General features: G+C 38.5%; 1 protein-coding gene across 1 annotated transcript in view; it reads right to left on the bottom strand.

Annotated features, from left to right (window-relative positions):
• Nucleotides 1-18,170, bottom strand: part of LOC139742266 (uncharacterized) — a 44,406-nt gene extending 26,236 nt beyond the window's left edge. The window contains exons 1-14 of the mRNA XM_071652848.1: nt 18,066-18,170; nt 15,864-16,057; nt 15,217-15,404; nt 14,040-14,165; nt 13,048-13,213; nt 12,140-12,265; nt 11,558-11,650; nt 10,866-11,077; nt 9,531-9,642; nt 9,173-9,294; nt 8,177-8,390; nt 7,151-7,313; nt 6,418-6,607; nt 946-1,094 (exon numbers count right to left, since the gene is read on the bottom strand). Of these exons, the coding sequence (XP_071508949.1) occupies nt 946-1,094; nt 6,418-6,607; nt 7,151-7,313; nt 8,177-8,390; nt 9,173-9,294; nt 9,531-9,642; nt 10,866-11,077; nt 11,558-11,650; nt 12,140-12,265; nt 13,048-13,213; nt 14,040-14,165; nt 15,217-15,404; nt 15,864-16,057; nt 18,066-18,135 (2,125 nt within the window). The 5' untranslated portion in view covers nt 18,136-18,170. The remainder of the gene's footprint in view (nt 1-945; nt 1,095-6,417; nt 6,608-7,150; nt 7,314-8,176; nt 8,391-9,172; nt 9,295-9,530; nt 9,643-10,865; nt 11,078-11,557; nt 11,651-12,139; nt 12,266-13,047; nt 13,214-14,039; nt 14,166-15,216; nt 15,405-15,863; nt 16,058-18,065) is intronic.
• Between the last annotated feature and the right edge of the window lie 547 nt (nt 18,171-18,717).

The raw sequence follows: 18,717 nt of genomic DNA, 5'->3' as shown, positions 1-18,717 counted from the left end.
CATATGGGAATAAAAGGGTTATAGAAACTGGCCTGGCAAATGAAAGGGTGTACAAAGTAGCTGGGAATAAAAGGGTTAAAAAAACTGGCATGGCAAATGAAAGGGTGTACAAAGTAGCTGGGAATAAAAGGGTTATAGAAACTGGCCTGCCAAATGAAAGGGTGTACAAAGCATATGGGAATAACAGGGTTATAGAAACTGGCCTGCAAAATGAAAGGGTGTACAAAGCATATGGGAATAAAAGGGTTATAGAAACTGGCCTGCAAAATGAAAGGGTGTACAAAGCATATGGGAATAAAAGGGTTATAGAAACTGGCCTGGCAAATGAAAGGGTGTACAAAGTAGCTGGGAATAAAAGGGTTATAGAAACTGGCCTGCCAAATGAAAGGGTGTACAAAGCATATGGGAATAAAAGGGTTATAGAAATTGGCCGGCCAGTTGAAAGAGTGTACAAAGCAGCTGGGAATAAAAGGATTATAGTCCTGGCCTGCCAAATGAAAGGGTGTATAAAGGAGATGGGAATAAAAGGGTTATAGAAACTGGCCTGCAAAATGAAATGTTGTATAGAGCAGCTGGGAATAAAAGGGTTATGGAAGCTGGGCTGCCACATGTAAGGGTGTAGAAGGTAGCTGAGAATAAAAGGATTATAGAAACTAGCCTGGCAAATGAAAAGGTCTTTCAAGTAGCCAGTAATGAAAGGAATATAGAAAAAGCTCTGCTAAATGAAAGGATGTACAGGGGAATTGAGTTCCGGGTACAAAAGGATTATCTAAGGGGTACTGCCAAATCAAAGGGTCTATGAAAGAGCTGGGAACTATAGGGTTATGGAAACCATTCTGCTCAGCGAAAGATTTTCTAGAGCACATGTAAAAGATCCCACTTTATTCAGTCATTGCACGCAAAGAGCTAGGGTTCATATCTTACATCCATTCAGTTGGAACTTACCAAGCGAGTATAGAAATGCAATGTGTGCATCCAGCTCGGTGTCTGTCTTCCGCTGGGCCGCATGCATCTCTTCCAGCTGCATCTGGGTCCTGGATGACTTGGGGTCGTCCAAGACAAAGAGCTCCCGTAGCTCTTGGCGGGTGAAGTACCTGCGGAGTTAGGAACGCTCAGAGACTGGTCACCTCTTGCAAAATGTGTCTTATTTCCAATATTTTTTTCATTATCCTAATGTTATTTTTAGAGAGAATTATATTGTTTTAGGTTTGGCAGAAAGGACAAATGTATCATTTCTTGAGAAAGGCAAGATCCTCAAAATGGTAAAGTGTAGGTCATGTAGTACACTGTATCAACAATACCTGCCTTCAGTTCACCATGGCTGTTATTCCCCATGTCCAAGTCGGGACAAAAAACAATACACATTGGGATAGAAAGATAGTATGCTCTACTACTGCTAATCTTCTCCCGGACTATCTGACATCATTCTAATATCATTCTCAAAGTATGAGAAAATGTGAAATCACAGTACATGTAACATTATGATAGCACTATAATAATTTCTTTATACATAACTAACCGGGGGGCCAAAAGCTGAAAACAGAGGTCGAGTTGCACTCTCTCTACAAACTAAGTAGACCATGCTTATTTTCAAGTTTTTATTGTAACAAACAACATTCCACTGGTCTACCTCAAAAAATTTGTTGCGAAAGCCTCCAAATCCAAGATGGCGTCCAAGATGGCCGCCATATTCACTGAATTTGTTATTTGAAAGATAGAATTTGATAAAAACATCAAATTTCAACAAATGTGATATCATATGAAAGAGAATAAGATTTTCTACAAGTTGATACCATTTTTGTGGGTTATTGTGACAACTGGATTGAGATTTTAAGGAAAAAACACTCATTTTTTGATATTTTTCTGAAAAAAGGAAAATCATGAAAATGCTTGATTCAGCATAAATCAGAGAAAGACTGAAGGATTATCTTGAAACATCTCAAGAATTTTGTTTGACATATAATTAATATTTGGAGAAAATTAGGGGTCAGTACCATTTTTGGTTCAGGAGTTATAATGTCTCAAACTTAAAAACTCACTACGTAAGAATGGCCATTTTAGTTGTGACCAAGACCTTGTTGGTCATAAAAAAGTCTGCGCGTGCCAAGACTACTACACGCACCACTGGCACTGGCGCTGGTAGCAGCGCCAGTAGTGCGTGTAGTAGTCTTGGCAAATGCAGACTTTTTCTTTGACAAACAAGGGTTTGTGCCTGCAAACTAACTTTTCATATCAAGTGGTAGCTCAGGTGATACTGATCGCTATTATTTCAAAGTAGATTATTCTGAAGCAGATGAGATGAAGCAAACAAAATTTCAAATAGAGGTAATAGCTTGAAACTGGGCACCAATCTTGTTATAGATAGTTTAAGACACAATTTAGATCAACCGCTCAAAAAAAAAATCAAGATGACAGCCATCAAAGTTGACATAGATCTAGTGTATTGCGCCAAAGTAAATGTATTATTTCGATTTTGATACAATTTTGTCTGTTGTGATATCTTAAACCATCTTAGGTTTTTATGGACACATTTTTAAAAGCAGTGATATTCTACTCTCTGAAAAAGAAAAAAACAAATCGAGTGGAAGTTTTTACTTTTGATGTGAGGAGTGAATAACAGAAAACGGTGAATTTAGAGTGAAATTGGAGTGACTTTTGAGTGAAAATGTTCATTTTCACTCATTTTAGAGTGACCTTAGGCAGGGCTCCACACTAACTTTTATTTTTGGTGGCCCAAAGGCAAATATCTGACCTTTTTTGGTGGCCCGATCAGGCCACCAAATTCTTCATTTCTGACATTTTGGTGGCCCAACATGCGTTTTTGGTGGCCCCGGGCCACCGGACCAACGTTAGTGTCGAGCCCTGCCTTTGAATAGGGATCACTCGTCACTCTTCGAGTGATCCCCGAGGTCACTCTGAAATAAATGAAAATGAATATTTTCACTCTCGAGTGATCCTGATATCTAATATGGGAAAGCATCTACCAATGGCATAAGTTCAGATCAATTGTGACACTATAACCCACATGAAGTCAGCCCAAAAACAATGTAAGAAAAATCTGATAACAGTAAATACAGTTTCAGCATGCTTATTTGTAAATGTGAATATACAGCACGAGTAATCAATTTGGAAAATTGTATTCGAACAATATACTGAAAAGTAATTTCGCACAACACATTTAAGAGCAAAGTAGAGAAATTGCCGCCATGTCGGATTTGTTTTTTTTTTTTTTTGGGGGGGGGGAGGGGGGTTCGGATCAGAAGGGCTTTCAAGGACATCTACGGATCAGACATTATTACACATATACTATCATCATTCACGTTTCTACAACAGCAGAGTAACATACAAGTAAAAAAGCATATAGTATCTTTGATACAGAAGCATTTCTTTTTTTTTATCAAAGATTGGGCCTTACCCAAACACTGGAATGAGCTCCACCCCCCCCCCCCCCCCCAAAAAAAAGACCCTTAATATGGTTTACACTAGTACAATATCGTTCGGATGTATAGAAACATGTAATAGACAGAAAGATAAGAAGATTAAAAATATATATCAAATTATAAGTTATAAGTTGAGATTTAACTTTGACGCAACACACTTAAGGTATTTTTTTGCCATTGGGAGAGATATCACATTCGATTTATATGTGCAGGTTAGTTGTATTACAAAACATTCTACTATGTAAAAAAATCATAATAAAGCCTAAAACATACGGAGATATCACCATTTCTTTTCAAGAAACCATAACCATGATAACTGTTAACAATTTAGTATTTGAATTTGAATTTGAATTTGAATTTGAATTATATAAAAAAAAACATTCTTATCAGATCTATTTAGTACATCTAACAATATTTAGCATTAAATATACTGATTTAAGTTTGTACATTAGTTGTTCTATCCCTAACTCACAGTTTAGAACTAGTTTGAGGAGTTAATTAAAGCTGGCTTTTCGTTTTACGTGCACTAATGGTAAATAATGCCTTGAAAGACAACGTCGATTAATTACCGCCATCTTGAATTTTATGTTGATACTGTTTTTATCGCTAATTATTACACATTGGAAAAATTTGTGCCAAATTCCAAGCTCCTATCTCTTTTTGGAAAATTCTGTTCAATCTTATCTGCCTCAGAACAATCTACTATAATGAAATGCTACAGTAATAGCGACCAGCGTCACCTACCACTTGGCATGAAAAGTTAGTTTGCATGCAGGTACTTGCAAGTCACTAGACCATTACAGTATTATATGTGACCATCAGGTAAACACATTGTATGCAAAATTTATAATGCATGAATATATTTTTTTCAAGTTTTAGATGTTAACTTGTCAACAGTGTATGATATTGCCTGTAATTCCAGAAATATGAATTATGTCTCGATCTCAGTAAATCTCAATCTCAATCGCAGGTTTCAAAATAATTCTTCAGTTCTTCTTTGATAAATACTAAATCATGCATTTTTACATTTCTTCCTTTCTTCAAAAGAATATTAAAGTATGGATTCCCCCCCCCCCAAAAAAAAAGAGAGAAGCAAACAACCCCCCCCCCCCCCCCCCCCCCAATTTATCACAATACACAGCTAAAGTGGTATCAACATTTAGGAAGATTTGCTCTCCTTCATATGACATCAAATTTGTTGCAATCCAATGTCTCTATCAAATTTTATGTTTGAAATGTTAAATTCAATAAAAATGGCGGCCCTATTGCACCGCATCTGTACTTTGGAGGTTTTTGCAACAAATCTACTGAGGTGTACTTACGGAACATTGCTTAGTATGCTTAATATTATGTATGGTTTTGTTTATAGAGAGAGTTGAACTCGAAAAGTAAGCACGATCTTGGATTTGACCCTCTGTGACGTCTTTGGGAACAGATGCGTGCAAATACATATTATGTAAAATGGGATTTCAAGTTTGAGACATTATAATTCCTGAACCAAATACAATACTGACCTCCAAATATTGATTATATGGGAAAGATTTTGATTTCTGCATGGTTTTCATAAACATTTTTAATTTAATCTTTTGTAACTTTTTAGAGAAATATTCATGGTGCATTCTGAAAAATGTCTCCATAAAAACCTAAGATGGTTTGAAATAGCATTAAAATGTTCAGAATATATAAAAGCCATATAAATATACACCAAAACAGACAAAATTGTATAAAAATCGAAATGATACATTTACTTTGGCGCAATACACTATGTCAGCTTTGATGACCTGCAATCTTGATTTTTTTGAGTGATTGATCCAAATTTTGTTTTAAACTTTCTATAGCAAGGTTATTTCAAGCTTCTACCTCTACTTGAAAGATATTTTTTGCTTCATCTCATCTGCTTCAGAACAATCTACTTTGAAATAATAGCAATCAGCGTCACCTGAGCTACCACTTGGTATGAAAAGTTAGTTTGCAGGCACAAACCCTTGTTTGTCAAAGAAAAAGTCTGCATTTGCCAAGACTACTACACGCACCACTGGCACTGCTACAACCGCCAGTGCCAGTGGTGCGTGTAGTAGTCTTGGCGCGCGCAGGCTTTTTTTACGACCAACGAAGTCTTGTCACAACTAAAGTGGCCATTTTTACATAGTGAGTTTTCAAGTTTGAGACATTATAACTCCTGAACCAAAAATGGTACTGACCCCTTATTTTCTCCAAGTATTAATTATATGTCAAACAAAATTCTTAAGATGTTTCAAGATAATCCTTCAGTGTTTATTTGATTTATGATGAATCAAGCATTTTCATGATTTTCCTTTTTTCAGAAAAATATCAAAAAATGAGTGTTTTTTCCTTAAAATCTCAATCCAGTTATCACAATAACCCACAAAAATGGTATCAACTTGTAGAAAATCTTATTCTCTTTCATATGACATCAAATTTGTTGAAATCTGATGTTTCAATCAAATTCTATCTTTCAAATAACAAATTCAGTAAATATGGCGGCCATCTTGGACGCCATCTTGGATTTGGAGGCTTTCGCAACAAATTTTTTGAGGTAGACCAGTGGAATGTTTTTTGTTACAATAAAAACTTGAAAATAAGCATGGTCTACTTAGTTTGTAGAGAGAGTGCAACTCACTCGTTAAGTAAGCGACTTTTGGGGGTTTGGCCCTCCGGTTAAACACTAGAAATACTATCTAGAGTAAAAAATATGAAATGACTCAATTTGCTCATCAGGTTTTAAGCAAAGTTCACTTGTTATAATCATACAGCTTATCAACAGTCTCTCAAGGTGTGGTAATCCTCGTAGCGCCAATGCAAAGCATACAAGTTCCGGCAACTGCTTAACACAGAAAACGAGTTTATAACCATGCTCAAAAGAAAAGACCTCCAAGGAGAGACTCCTATACATGGCAGAAATCACACCACCTTCATTTTTACAGTGAACAATCAAGTGCTACAGCCAGAGACAAACCTGTAAGGGTTCTTGGAACTTCCCGTGGTCTGCTTGGTGAGGGACTCCTTGAAGATCTGCCTCCGATAGATCTTCTCCTCCACCGTCCCGCATGTGATGAGCCGGTAGATGACCACCGAGCGTGTCTGACCGATGCGGTAGGCCCTGTCCACTGCCTGGTTGTCCGTCGCAGGGTTCCAGCTGGGGTCAACTGTGGGTCGAGGTTTGAAGGAACCATGTACAATACTGTAAGGAAAATGTAACTGTGAGTTCCCACCTATGCTTTGAACCGTAATACATAAACCTTCCAATCTTGTCTAGTTCACCACATGCTGGTGACATTCAATATCCCACAGTTTCATTTGAAAATCTGATTCATCCCTACCATGGGCCTGAACAACATATTAATATGACTTGTGCAAGTTCAACATTTGTAGTGGTACCGAGATTGCAACTTAAAAATTCTTACTGGGCATACAGACCCTTTCTTACACTACACCCAAGCCTGTTGGTCTCTGAAGAGCAAAGAACACTGATGCACAGTAAAATCAAGGTTTAGAAATTACGCCACATATATATTTTGGTTAATAAAAATGTGACAATTTGTGAAAGCAGCCCTGTTCAATCACTTCAGTCAGGGTACAGGATCAAAGTACAGGATGAATGATAGATTTATGTTTATTAAGGCAATACTTATCAAGTTAAAACAAAATATTTTTCCTTTGCAATCTTCCATCATCATCACATTACTCACTGATAACGACTCTGTCAGCTCCTGTCAGAGTCAGACCAACCCCGCCCACCTGGGTGGTGAGGAGGAAGACACTGTAGGATTTGTCGCCTTGGAAACGGCTGATGATGTCCTCCCTCTCGGCTAGCTTGGTGATGGTTCCATCCAGTCTCATCAGTTTGAAGTGCTATGACATCATGGTATGGAAAAGGAACACAAAGTTGATATCTTTACAGTTTCTACACTTTTTGCAGTTCAAACTAAATGTGATCATCACACACAAAGAGAACAAAACGAGCGGAAATCTATAACTCCCCATCCTTATTCCCACACACTAAGAGAATGTCTATGTAGTCCTGGCTACAGTATATGGTTTGGACTTCATGCGTACATATATGTAAGACATACTAATAAGCATGAACAAAGCGAACTGATGATGGGCACTAATTGCACATTTTGATAATGCAATCAATGAATAGTGTCTCAGTTAGTACAGTATTTAGCTTTGTGAAATCATCATGAAATGTGTTTGAAAAGTTCAGCATTTCAATCACCATTATATTGAGGGAGACATCATGAAAGTGCAAGAGCAGATAAGACTTGGAGACTTCAAGACCAACATTATTATTATTATTATCATTATTATATTTGCCAACAAATCATTTGCACTTTATTTGCACTACATGCTAACAAAGTATGACACCATAAAAACGACATAATCGTGTGTCTTAATACTGGATATTTTTGGTTTTGGTGGATGCCAGCAAGTTTTTAATATTATGTGAAGGATTCAGGTTCATACCATGGATCGCATATCCTAGAACATTCAGAGTTAGCCACTTTCAAATGTTAAAAAAACTTTCAATAATGAAATTCCACAATGGTTTTAAATACTTTTGTGAGACAATGTCATTTAGCACCAGGGAGTATTTGCAGGCAATCTGCATTGATTGTCAGTACTCTTAAACGGGAGCAGTATCCTCCTCTCTTTGACATTATCCCAAGAGGTGATGTGGGAGGGAGGAGTTGTCATGACAACAGGACACCTACCCGAGCCCTGAGCACCTTCTGCACAATGTCCAGCATCTTGCGGGACTGGCTGAAGACCAGGCACCGGTGACCCTCGCCCCGGAGGTTGGTCAGCAGGTGGACCAGGAACTGGAGCTTGCCGGACTCCATGAGGAGCACCTGGTCATCGATGGTGTGGATGTTGGTGGCTGCACTCTCCATCTCATTGGAATGTGGGTCACTATTCTCATCATGTCTTTCGAAGAAGAGGGGATAAAAAAAAAATGAAAGTATTGACAACACTAACAGTATTAATCAATGAACACTCATGCAACTTTCAACAATCAACATCAATCAATCACTCAGGCCTTTCTTCATCGTTGCTGGTTAGCTGCAGTCCTATATTGCCTCGTCTTTGGACACATTGCACAGATCTACATGGTGGGATGATTGAAGATCCAGCATAATCAAGATGCTGTCTGGTACTTAACCCGTTGGGGACAAGTCTCGAGCATACCTGGGCAAGTATCTATGGGAAGTGCGTGTTGTAGCGAAATCGGCTTGTCCTCAACGAGTTAACCGTCAAGTTCTTTCACGGTGCCCTTCAACCCTTTCTGTGTTTTGTTCTTTGTTTGGCATGCATACTGGAGAGTTTTCTTTGCTAATTTGCACAGATGTCTGGAAAGTAGTTGTCAATGAATAGAGATTGCCTCATCCTTCTAGTCCCTATTGTGTCACCATGGCTGTCCTGCAGGATTTTGGCTTCACCTGAATGGACTTGCTAACATTACACCTGGGCAGGTTAGGATGGATCACTGAATACTGAAGAAAAGGCTTGGCAAGACAAGCTTTGTGTATTTCTTTTTTTTTTATGATCATTCAACTTTGGCTTAATCTGTCATCAGGAAACCAGGAGTTTTCACTACTTTCATTACAACATTGTCAATTTTGTTCAAGAGTAACACCAGATTTTTCTCCAGGTATGCTACAACTATGGCTCCATCTCTCACGAGTCAAACTACAGTGGTCATGTCTTACCCTTCTTCAGACATCTCAAGGCCAAGCTGCCTGCAGGCTCTCTTGGACAGAAGGCGTGGGTGGTCGCACAGTTTCTTCAGGATGGTCAGTTCGGCCAGTGGAGAGCGCTTGGTCATGAGCAGCTGAGAAGGAAAATGGCAGGAAGACAAGCAATCAAAAACTTTCCACACAATGGCCATTGGGTGACTTCAAGTTTGGTGCTAGTGTGCGGGGCATTTCATGAAGTGTTTTCTCAGATATTTTTTCCGACAAACTGTCATAAGCTACTGAAATCCTTGCATCTGAGTGACTGAGAGCAAACTTGTCCAACAAATCTGTCAAACAAAACACTTCATGAAAGTAAAGGGTTATCACATACCTCTTTGACCCTATCCAGGCTGATGAAGTCTTGGTAGATCTGGACCTGCGTTTCAGTCAGCGACAACCACACAATCAAGTCATTCTTACGGGTCAAAGATGGGATGACATTCCTGTATATAAATATCAAATTGATACAACATGTCACAATCTTCTCAATTTTCAGCAAATTCTACTGAGACCTCCAAGCAACCTTGACAATCCCTGAGCATTTGTTGGAAAAACCAACAAGACTATAAGAGATCACTCAGAGCTCATCTGACAGTCCAATGGAGATCCCCGAAAGACCAACTGAGATCTCTGAGAGACTGACCAAGATCTATGTGAGACCTCTAAAGAACCATGATCTTTGAGAGACCAGGTGCAACCAACAGGAGTTCATGACAATTTATTGAGATACCTTGAGAGATCATTAAAGGACAAGTTCACCTTCATAAACATAAGGATTGAGAGAATGTAGCAATATTAGTAGAACACATCATTGAAAGTTTGAGGAAAATCAGACAATCCGTTCAAAAGTTATGAAGTTTTGAAGTTTTTGTGCAGTACCCGCTGGATGAGAAGACTACTGCAGTGTATGAATAACTTAGATGTCACATGCGTACAACAATATAAGGAAAATATAAAGAGAATTTCACAAAATTCCATCTTTTGAAAAAAGTACACATTCCCCTGACTCATTACCGATAAATGTTACGGGTAATATTATTCCCCCTGCCTTTAGAAAGAGGCAAGTCAAGTGCTCTTTTATTATGCGAAAAAAGTCAAAATATGTTGAATTTTCTTTTATATCTTCTTTATACTGTTGTACGCATATGACTCACAAGCTGTAGTAGTCTCCTCATCCAGCGGTTCCAACACAAAAATCTAAAAAATTCATAACTTTTGCATCGATTGTCCAATTTTCCTCAAACTTTCACTGATGTGTTCTACTAATATTGTTGCATTTTCTCAATCCTTATGTTTATGAAGGTGAACTTGTCCTTTAAAAGACTAATGAGATTGTTCAGTGATTGTGAGAGATCGCTGAAAGACTGCTGAAAGACCACCGAAAGATGGCTTCCCTAAGGGACCGCTGTAAGGCTATTTCAAACCAGTTCAAATTAACTGGAGACCATGGGGACCAGAGAGTTCACTGAAAGATCATTGAGAGATCATGTAAGCTAGACCTTGAAGAGCCTTGAAAGTTCACTAAAAAATTGGTGAGAGATCTGTCAATTTTGAGGGGGTCCCTCTTTGGTCTTTCAACAGTCTCATCCGTTGTGGGATGTGGGTATAAGCCAAAACAAATATCAATGAGAAGACAAAGAGCACCTCTTTAACTTACTGTGGGGACAATGATCTGCCATCTCTTGTGGAGCCGCTTGTGACGCTGTCCGTCTCATCATTGTCATCCACCCTCTCCGCTCCCCGTTCCTCATCCCCCTTGTTCTCCAGGACGTCTGCCTTGGTCCTCCGCAGGAAGTACGGCGCTATCAGGAGCCGGAGGCTCTCTGCCATCTCGTTGCCTAACAACTTCTCACTGGCAGTGGCATCTTTCTCCCTGGCCTGGGAAAGTGAGATGTCAGGCGCATAATACCATCAAGCACTTGTTCATATTTCTTGCTATTATCAGCCACAGAGAGGAAGTCAGCTTCACTGAGCCCATTTGGTATGAGCTCTACAGATTATCTTCTATTCAATCATTCAAGTCATGGCATTCTACTGTGTGGGAAAAAAAAAAATTATTGTTTGTACATTTGCAACAGATTGAATGGGAGATTCTACACGGAATAGTTTTCTTTCAAAAAAATGCAAATATAACTGAACAGCAGGTTTACAATCTGCCACACTGTCTGCAGTTTGCTTATATATTTTCAACCTTGCACAGAATAACAAAGGAAAAACCCCGAGATCATATGGACTAAAAGTGAAATAGCTTACTAGCAGTACATCCATATACTCATTAATATTAATTATTCATAAACATCGGCATTGAGTGCCAAACAAAGAATGTCAGAGGTGTAAAGAGTTGCTCAGTTCTCTCACCCGTGTGATGGGGTTGTCATACTCTGCCTTGAATGTCTGCTGTGTGCCAAGTAGGGTACCATGGGTCACAAAGTTGAAGAGAGACCACAGCTCCTGGAAAACAAGGAAATAAAGCAAGGAAAAACACACACCATTTCAAAGACTACCCTTTCTGGTGTCATTGCAAGCTCTCCATCTTTTGTTTCAATTGTTTTCCAGTATACTACAAACAATTCCTTTTCCTGATCAGGAGAGTAACTTGTCAAAAACTAAATGCCACCTTGATGAGTCTCTTGCCCCTCCTCCGACCACTAGTCCCTTCTCCCTGGAAAAAAACTAAAACACAAGAAAGACAATGTTTAAGACATAAATATAACTAATGTTGTTGTGTAAGGAGAACTTAAAAAGACAACGGACACAACTGAAATAATGTGACTATCCTTTAATAGTAATTCATGTATACCTTGGTCAACATGAATGGGGATGTTGTTGAAAACATCAGAAGAGTGTCCAAAATTTTGGGAACTCCCTGTACTTAACTGCTCTTGCCACAATTTCCAAGATACATTTATGAAATTTGTGTGACCTTTGACACCAACTGACCTTGAGATTGTTCTGGATGGGTGTGCCAGTGAGGATGAACCTGTGGGTGGCGGAGATGGCATGGACGGCCTTGGTCGTCTTGTTGGGATTCTTGATCTTGTGTCCCTCATCCAAGATCACATAATCCTACATGAGACGAAAGTGGATATGATGTCACTGTTGTCTTACATTCCTCGATCATTTTCTTGTTATTGAGTACATCTTTTGCACTATTGGCTATAGTGTATGGCAGCTATTACAGCATCAAATGAAAGTGAGAGCATGGTACATTTAAAGATAAAAGATTTACCAGGGAGTGTGTGTTTTGTTCTTGGGTTTTAATAAACAAAATCTGTATCATTTCTGTTGGCTGAACATTGTGCTGTCATATTATTACTCTATGAAAGGTAATGACAAAAGCAAGCCTCACAGGATTTACATTACAAAACTGTCTTCATCAAACTGAGGATGGCAAAGATAAAAACACTTTCTATGTGCCTTGCTTCAAGCTTATCACAATTTGATGGCAATCCAAATGTCACATGAGCCCAAGTAGTTTGGTTTGTGCATGTAACTTCTGTTTATCAAGACTAGGCAAGATACTGTAAAACATGATATATTTGCGGCACGAAATTTTCGCGATTTGGAGCCGACGGCCTTTTTCGTGGCAAGAAATTTTCGCGAATTGCCTCTTGCGTTCAACGCATATAGTGTAGATAAGAGGTTTCGCGTGCATTTTAATTTCACGAATCTTGGCGCTCGCGAAATTCGCGAAATTAAAATGCACGCGAATATTTCTCGTTTTACAGTAATCCCCTCTCATCAATACACACTCTGCCATGTGGTGCTTGCCGAATCTTAACAATGTGTACATCAAAATGATACTAGTCTTCTTTCAAGACTAGACAAAGATAGGAGCCACCTCTCACCCATACAAACTCTGCCCCGTGGTGGTGGTTGATCTGCTCCCAGCACGTCATGACCAGGCCGTAGCTGACCATCAGGACCCCGCCCCTTCGTTGCACTCTCTCCAGCAGCCTCTCCCGCTCCTTCTTGCTGGCACCATGGAAGGCGTACACACCGATGCCTGGGGCCCTGGTCACAAGGGTGAGATGGGACAGTCAATCCTACTTATTTTGATCGATGCATCCAAACCATTAATCCCATCTAAAGTCATCATCTAGCCTCCAGCTTCTAAATAAGCACATGTCACCCCTTTTCATAATTTTCTTAATATGAATATGCCATATCCCGAGAGGGAACAGTATGAGAAGCATTTTTCCTGGGGAGCACAGATCATTGATTGGGTTTTCTGTCTGAAAGCGAAAGTGGGGTGACATACTAAGGGATAGTAGCAGTGGTGGGAAGACAGTTATAATACCCACCAAACTTCAATCACACATCAAAATTTACAATTACATAGATAAATTCAGGCAAACATTTTCAAATTTGAATGAAACCAGTCTTTTCATCAAAGAATAGGATTGCAGACAATTAAGGGATTGGCAAATGAGAAATAGAACCTATAAAATTTTAACGAGAAAAATTTATATATAATTCTAATGACAAATAGTACTCTAATACATTTCTGAAACTGATACATCATAAGTTGCAGTTGATCAAAACTCAAGAAATGAATGTGTTATCTGGAACAGCAATTATTATTGCTGTCTCTGGTTATTATAATTTTAACATTCAAGTAGCAGCTATTTCTTGATGTATGCAAAAGGAAGCGCTCGCTCGTGACCTAATGAAGGCCAAGCATGTGCAGGAATAATACATTTTTGCATATAATATTCATTTGAAAAAGGAACAGCTTCCCCATCTACAAATGGCACAGCACAAAAAACAAAAAAAAAATCTTCTAGTTATCACTGCAATCAATGTTCTTCGAGAAAAAGAAACACTGGTGAAAAGTTACCAATTCTGGAATTCTCGTTGCCAGTTGATGACTAGAGCCACTGGTACCACAATGAGAACACTGCTCACTTGTTCCATATCAAACAAGCCACTCAGGAAGGCAACAACCTGCACAGTCTTTCCCAGGCTGTACAAATATAAAATGCAGAACAGCGCACTCTCATTGTAATGAACATGATCATGCCAAAATTTTGTTACAATGAAGGGAGGAATTCAGGTCTCAAAATCTTATCTGTGAATCTTTATATAGTATACCTTATTTTTTCAGCTATAATGAAATTTTGACATATCGGTAACGCAAGAAAACATTCAGCCCGTGGATTTTGTTACAATGCATAACAGGAGTAGCATGTACCATGGAGATACAATTCTGATGTTTTGGTGACATTCTACTTTCTTTCTTTTTTTCATTGGAAAGTTATAATAAACTTATTCTGCTGGAATGTCAAGGATTTATCAATTTGTGAATTACTGGCACAAACATACAACCAATGATAACAACACAAAAATGTTACAATTACAATTGTAAGCCAGTGTTTCAGTGCTATTGTCATAAAAATTGTGAGTGTTGAGCGTCGAAAGTACCAAAAGTTGAATCTGTGGTAGAGGTACAGTATCATACCTGGATATTCGATACTTATCCTCAGCGTCAATATCCCAGCCTCCTTTCACGTTTCCTATAATGTAGAGTTTTGGCTTGTTTGGGTGTATGTTTTTGATTTATTTTTATACACATTTTTTTTTTTTGCTGGTTCAAATGATTCCCTAATAAGTAGACAATATAATTTGTGTGTGTAAAGTCCTATCATTTTGATAATCATCATTACACAAGAGAAGTTTGCTTTCATTTGAAGAAATTGCAGGCCAGCCACCAATTACATACACATCAAGCTTTGGGAGATATCCAAGTGTTACATGCGTCCCAGAGAACAAAACTAGATCACAAATCTGGCAAGCTGCTATATTTTCTTGTCAGAACATGGTGGAAAAAAAAGGTAAAACCCTTCATGTTCTCTCAGACACAATCAGATAGACTTGGTTGGCTCTGAGATTGCGTACTTTGTAGTCAATGATGAAAGCTGCTGACAGAGATACTGTGATTGAGATTTTCCCGAAATAAAAATTTGAAACAAAGAATAATCCTAAAGTCTCTCCTCAGGACGCTTTCTCAAACTCACCCCATGTCGTCACCCAGTATGCCTCCCTTCTGCTTGCGGTGGAGTCTCCAGAACCAGAGCAGGGAGTCCCTCTGGTAGTCGTAGAGCTTGTCATAGAGGTCCTTGTAGACGTAGAACCCCTTGCCCACGTGAACCATGTTATCATCCTCTTCCTCATCGTCCTCAGACCCATTCTCAGCCAGGTAGGCCTTGGCAAAAGATGAAAAGATTGCATGGTTCATTTTGAGGCTAGTTTACCTCTAATTCTGGGGCCAAATCTCAGCGAATTTTGATTACTGCTCCTCCACGTAACATTTGTCTGCACTCAATCAATCAAGGAATACATGCGACTCCCATAATAACAGAGTCTCCAGGACTGGTACTTTTTTTTCATTGGATTTTAATTTTGTTATAGCCAAAGAGATAAAGTAATAAAGATATATGGATCATTTTGGGATCTGAGTTTTCATTTCATTGTAACAAAATTTGTTATAGCTGTGTTCGCTATAATGGGAGTGCACCGTAGTATCCATTGGACCACATTTTGACAACCATTCATTGCAAACTGAAGTAAGTAATGAACTCCCATTCTTAAACAGAATGGACCAGCCTAAGCAGTAAATGATATCAAGAACAGACACAAATTTCTAGCAGAAAATTGCGCCCACCTCCAGTTTTGCTATCCTCTTCTGAACCTTCTCAGTTGGCTGAATATTGGCAGCCTGCTGAAGAATCTCCAGAGCAGCCCTGGGATGTCCCTCTTCCACTGCTTTCCGGGCCTTCTTCATCAAGACGGCCACTTTGGCCAGGTCCTCCTCTGAGCCCTGTCCAGCATGGCTGCCGCAGTTCTCATGTTGGATTTCTTGTGACAACAGAAGAGATGAAAGCAGAAGAGTGTAAGTTTCAGTGCTAGGTGAGTACTGTGCTGGAGATTGGCTGAATTCTTAATGGCTGAATGAGCAAATTTATCAGTTTATTTGCAGAATTGGAATGAAATTACTAAAGGTTCAGGGAACTGTGTAAGTTACATCATTATAATGAAATTTGTGGCAAATTTGTCTTTGAAAACTTGCTTATTAACATGAAGAAATTAGATCTCTGAAGAGAGATTTGAGAGCATTACTTTGTCAAACTGTCATTTCTGTAAACATGGTAACATGTCTTCTTCTATTTTATCAGGACTATGAAATCTTGAATACCAATAGACAACAATTCTGTAAATGTTTGGAAAACAATACTTATGGCACAATTATAGTAATGCATCTTCCTCTGAATCTTGAGCTGAAATTTGTAGCAATAATTTTACATAGATTTCATCCCTGCTCTAAAAAGCTCTTCATAACATGACTTCATTTATTCCCATTTCAGGCAGAAATACTGACCTGTCTTGGTAAAGGATACCCTTGGAAATTTGAATAATTTCATATTTCAAAACAAGTTCTGACACCAGATTTTTGACATAGAGTATTTGAAATATGAAAACTTGATTTTAAACAAATCAAAAATTTTCTACTTTCTCCCAAATCACTTAATTTTGAAATTTCTAAACATTTGCATCTGTGATGAGTGGTGACACTTAACTGACAGATCACAAATAATAGCAATACCCACTGTACTGAATCCCATGTGCATTGTCATTTTGCCAAAGTGAGAGCAAGAGAGAGAAAGAGAGAGAGAGAGAGAGAGAGAGAGAGAGAGAGGGAGAGAGAGAGAGAGAGCATGTGTGTGTCTTCTCTATATCTCACTATGGCAGGACCATAATTATTATTTATACAGATAAATCAAAATGTTTCATCTCTTCTTTGTAGATTGAAAGGTCTTTGGGCACCATGGCATGGTGGGACTACAGAACTGTACTTTATGTGTGTGTCTTTCTCTATATCTCACTATTGCAGGACCATAATTATTATTTGTGACCCTGCAATACAAAACAAACAAAAAGTCACCAGACATGAATTTTTAGTCAAGACCATATTCTAAAAGAACAGACTTTTAGCTTTAAAATGATGTATAACTCAAATCAAATGGACTCTCCTAACCTATCTAAATATTGGAAAGAAAGCACAAACTCAAGAAAAGAGTGAACTGAGAAAAGAGGCTCTGAAGTACAGTGTCTATTCAAGCACCTAATCTTTACCAAATCATGCTGGCTGTGTGATGAATGAGACAAAAACAGGAAGTAAACCACCCGAGTAACAGCAATGAAGGGATTATCAGATTAAACTGAAATTAAGCATGCCTCATTAACACATTCTGTCCATAATTAATGCCAGCTTTCAAAGCAGTAGCACTATCCTTTCAAAAGTTATTAGAGTTGAAAGTGAAGAGTGTGTACAAGGTTTTTCTGAAATGAAAAAGGGACTCTAAAGACACACCTAATAACTCTATTCTAGCAAAAATGTTCGAGATAAACTGCTAAAAAAAACACTTTCCCACCCGTTTTATGACCCCAAATTTTAGCATAATGTAAAGGAAGACTTACTCTTTCAGAAAATATGAAAAAGTCAAGATCGGCTAGGTTGACCCATTTCACTTATTTTCAGTCCTCACGCAAAATCAGTGTGTGCGACTTTTTGTTCGTTTTGTGATGCACGGTCACATTTATACAGATAAATCAAAATGCTTCGTCTCTTCTTTGTAGATTGAAAGGTCTTTGGGCACCATGGCATGGTGGGACTACAGAACTGTACTTAGATGAACAAAATGATGTCTCATTTTTGTTGTTGTAAATATAAGCACACAAACATATAAACATACTTTGTGCCCAATAAATCTGAAAATGAAGGAAAACATCTGTGTATGGGACTAGCTTTTAAAGCTTCTAGGGCATGTTAGGCATCAAAAAATGTCCACGAACCATCTAGATCTACCTTTCAAGGGTTGTTTGTGTTCTCCAGTGAGAGAGATTCCCTCGAAGTTCTTCTCTAGGTCAACGTCCATGATTTGCTCACAAATCCTACACCCTTGTTCACTGGTTACTCTGCAGGTAGAGATATCATAAATAAGTGTTGCACAGTATGATCCTTCAAAGACGTCAATCTTTGAACTCTTTAATATATTTTACACATATGAGTCCTCTTCCTGTTCACCCACTGCAAGTTGATTGAGCTGGTAAACAGGAAACTGTTAACATTCCATTAGGAAATATTTACAACTTGCAGGTCATACATAGATCTAGAATTTGATGTCAATGCATATTGAATACAGAGATGTGCACTTTCAAAACAAAGATGTTCTATGAATAACATCGATGCAACCATCAGTGACGGTTTGTCAAACCAAGGTCGAAATATGTCTCTTTGGGTTTTCTGTGGAAGTGAAATTCCTAAACTCGAACCGAGTGCAGGTCACCTTGAACCTTGAAAAGATAATCCCTGCAGCAGCTCGTAGAAAGCGACACTGGGATTCTGTATTAGCTTTCTATGAGCTGCTTTAGAAAATATGTAATTGATATATTCACACAAATGAAGTACAATATGTAGAACTCTACTGTACCTAAACCATCCCATAAGATTGTGGAAA

This window comes from Diadema antillarum, unplaced genomic scaffold (assembly GCF_040938485.1).
Source record: "Diadema antillarum isolate AM-2024a unplaced genomic scaffold, OU_Dant_1.0 scf00000032, whole genome shotgun sequence".
NCBI lineage: Eukaryota > Metazoa > Echinodermata > Echinoidea > Diadematoida > Diadematidae > Diadema > Diadema antillarum.
The sequence above is the reverse complement of the archived record's forward strand: the minus strand, read 5'-3'. Positions and strand labels throughout refer to the sequence as shown.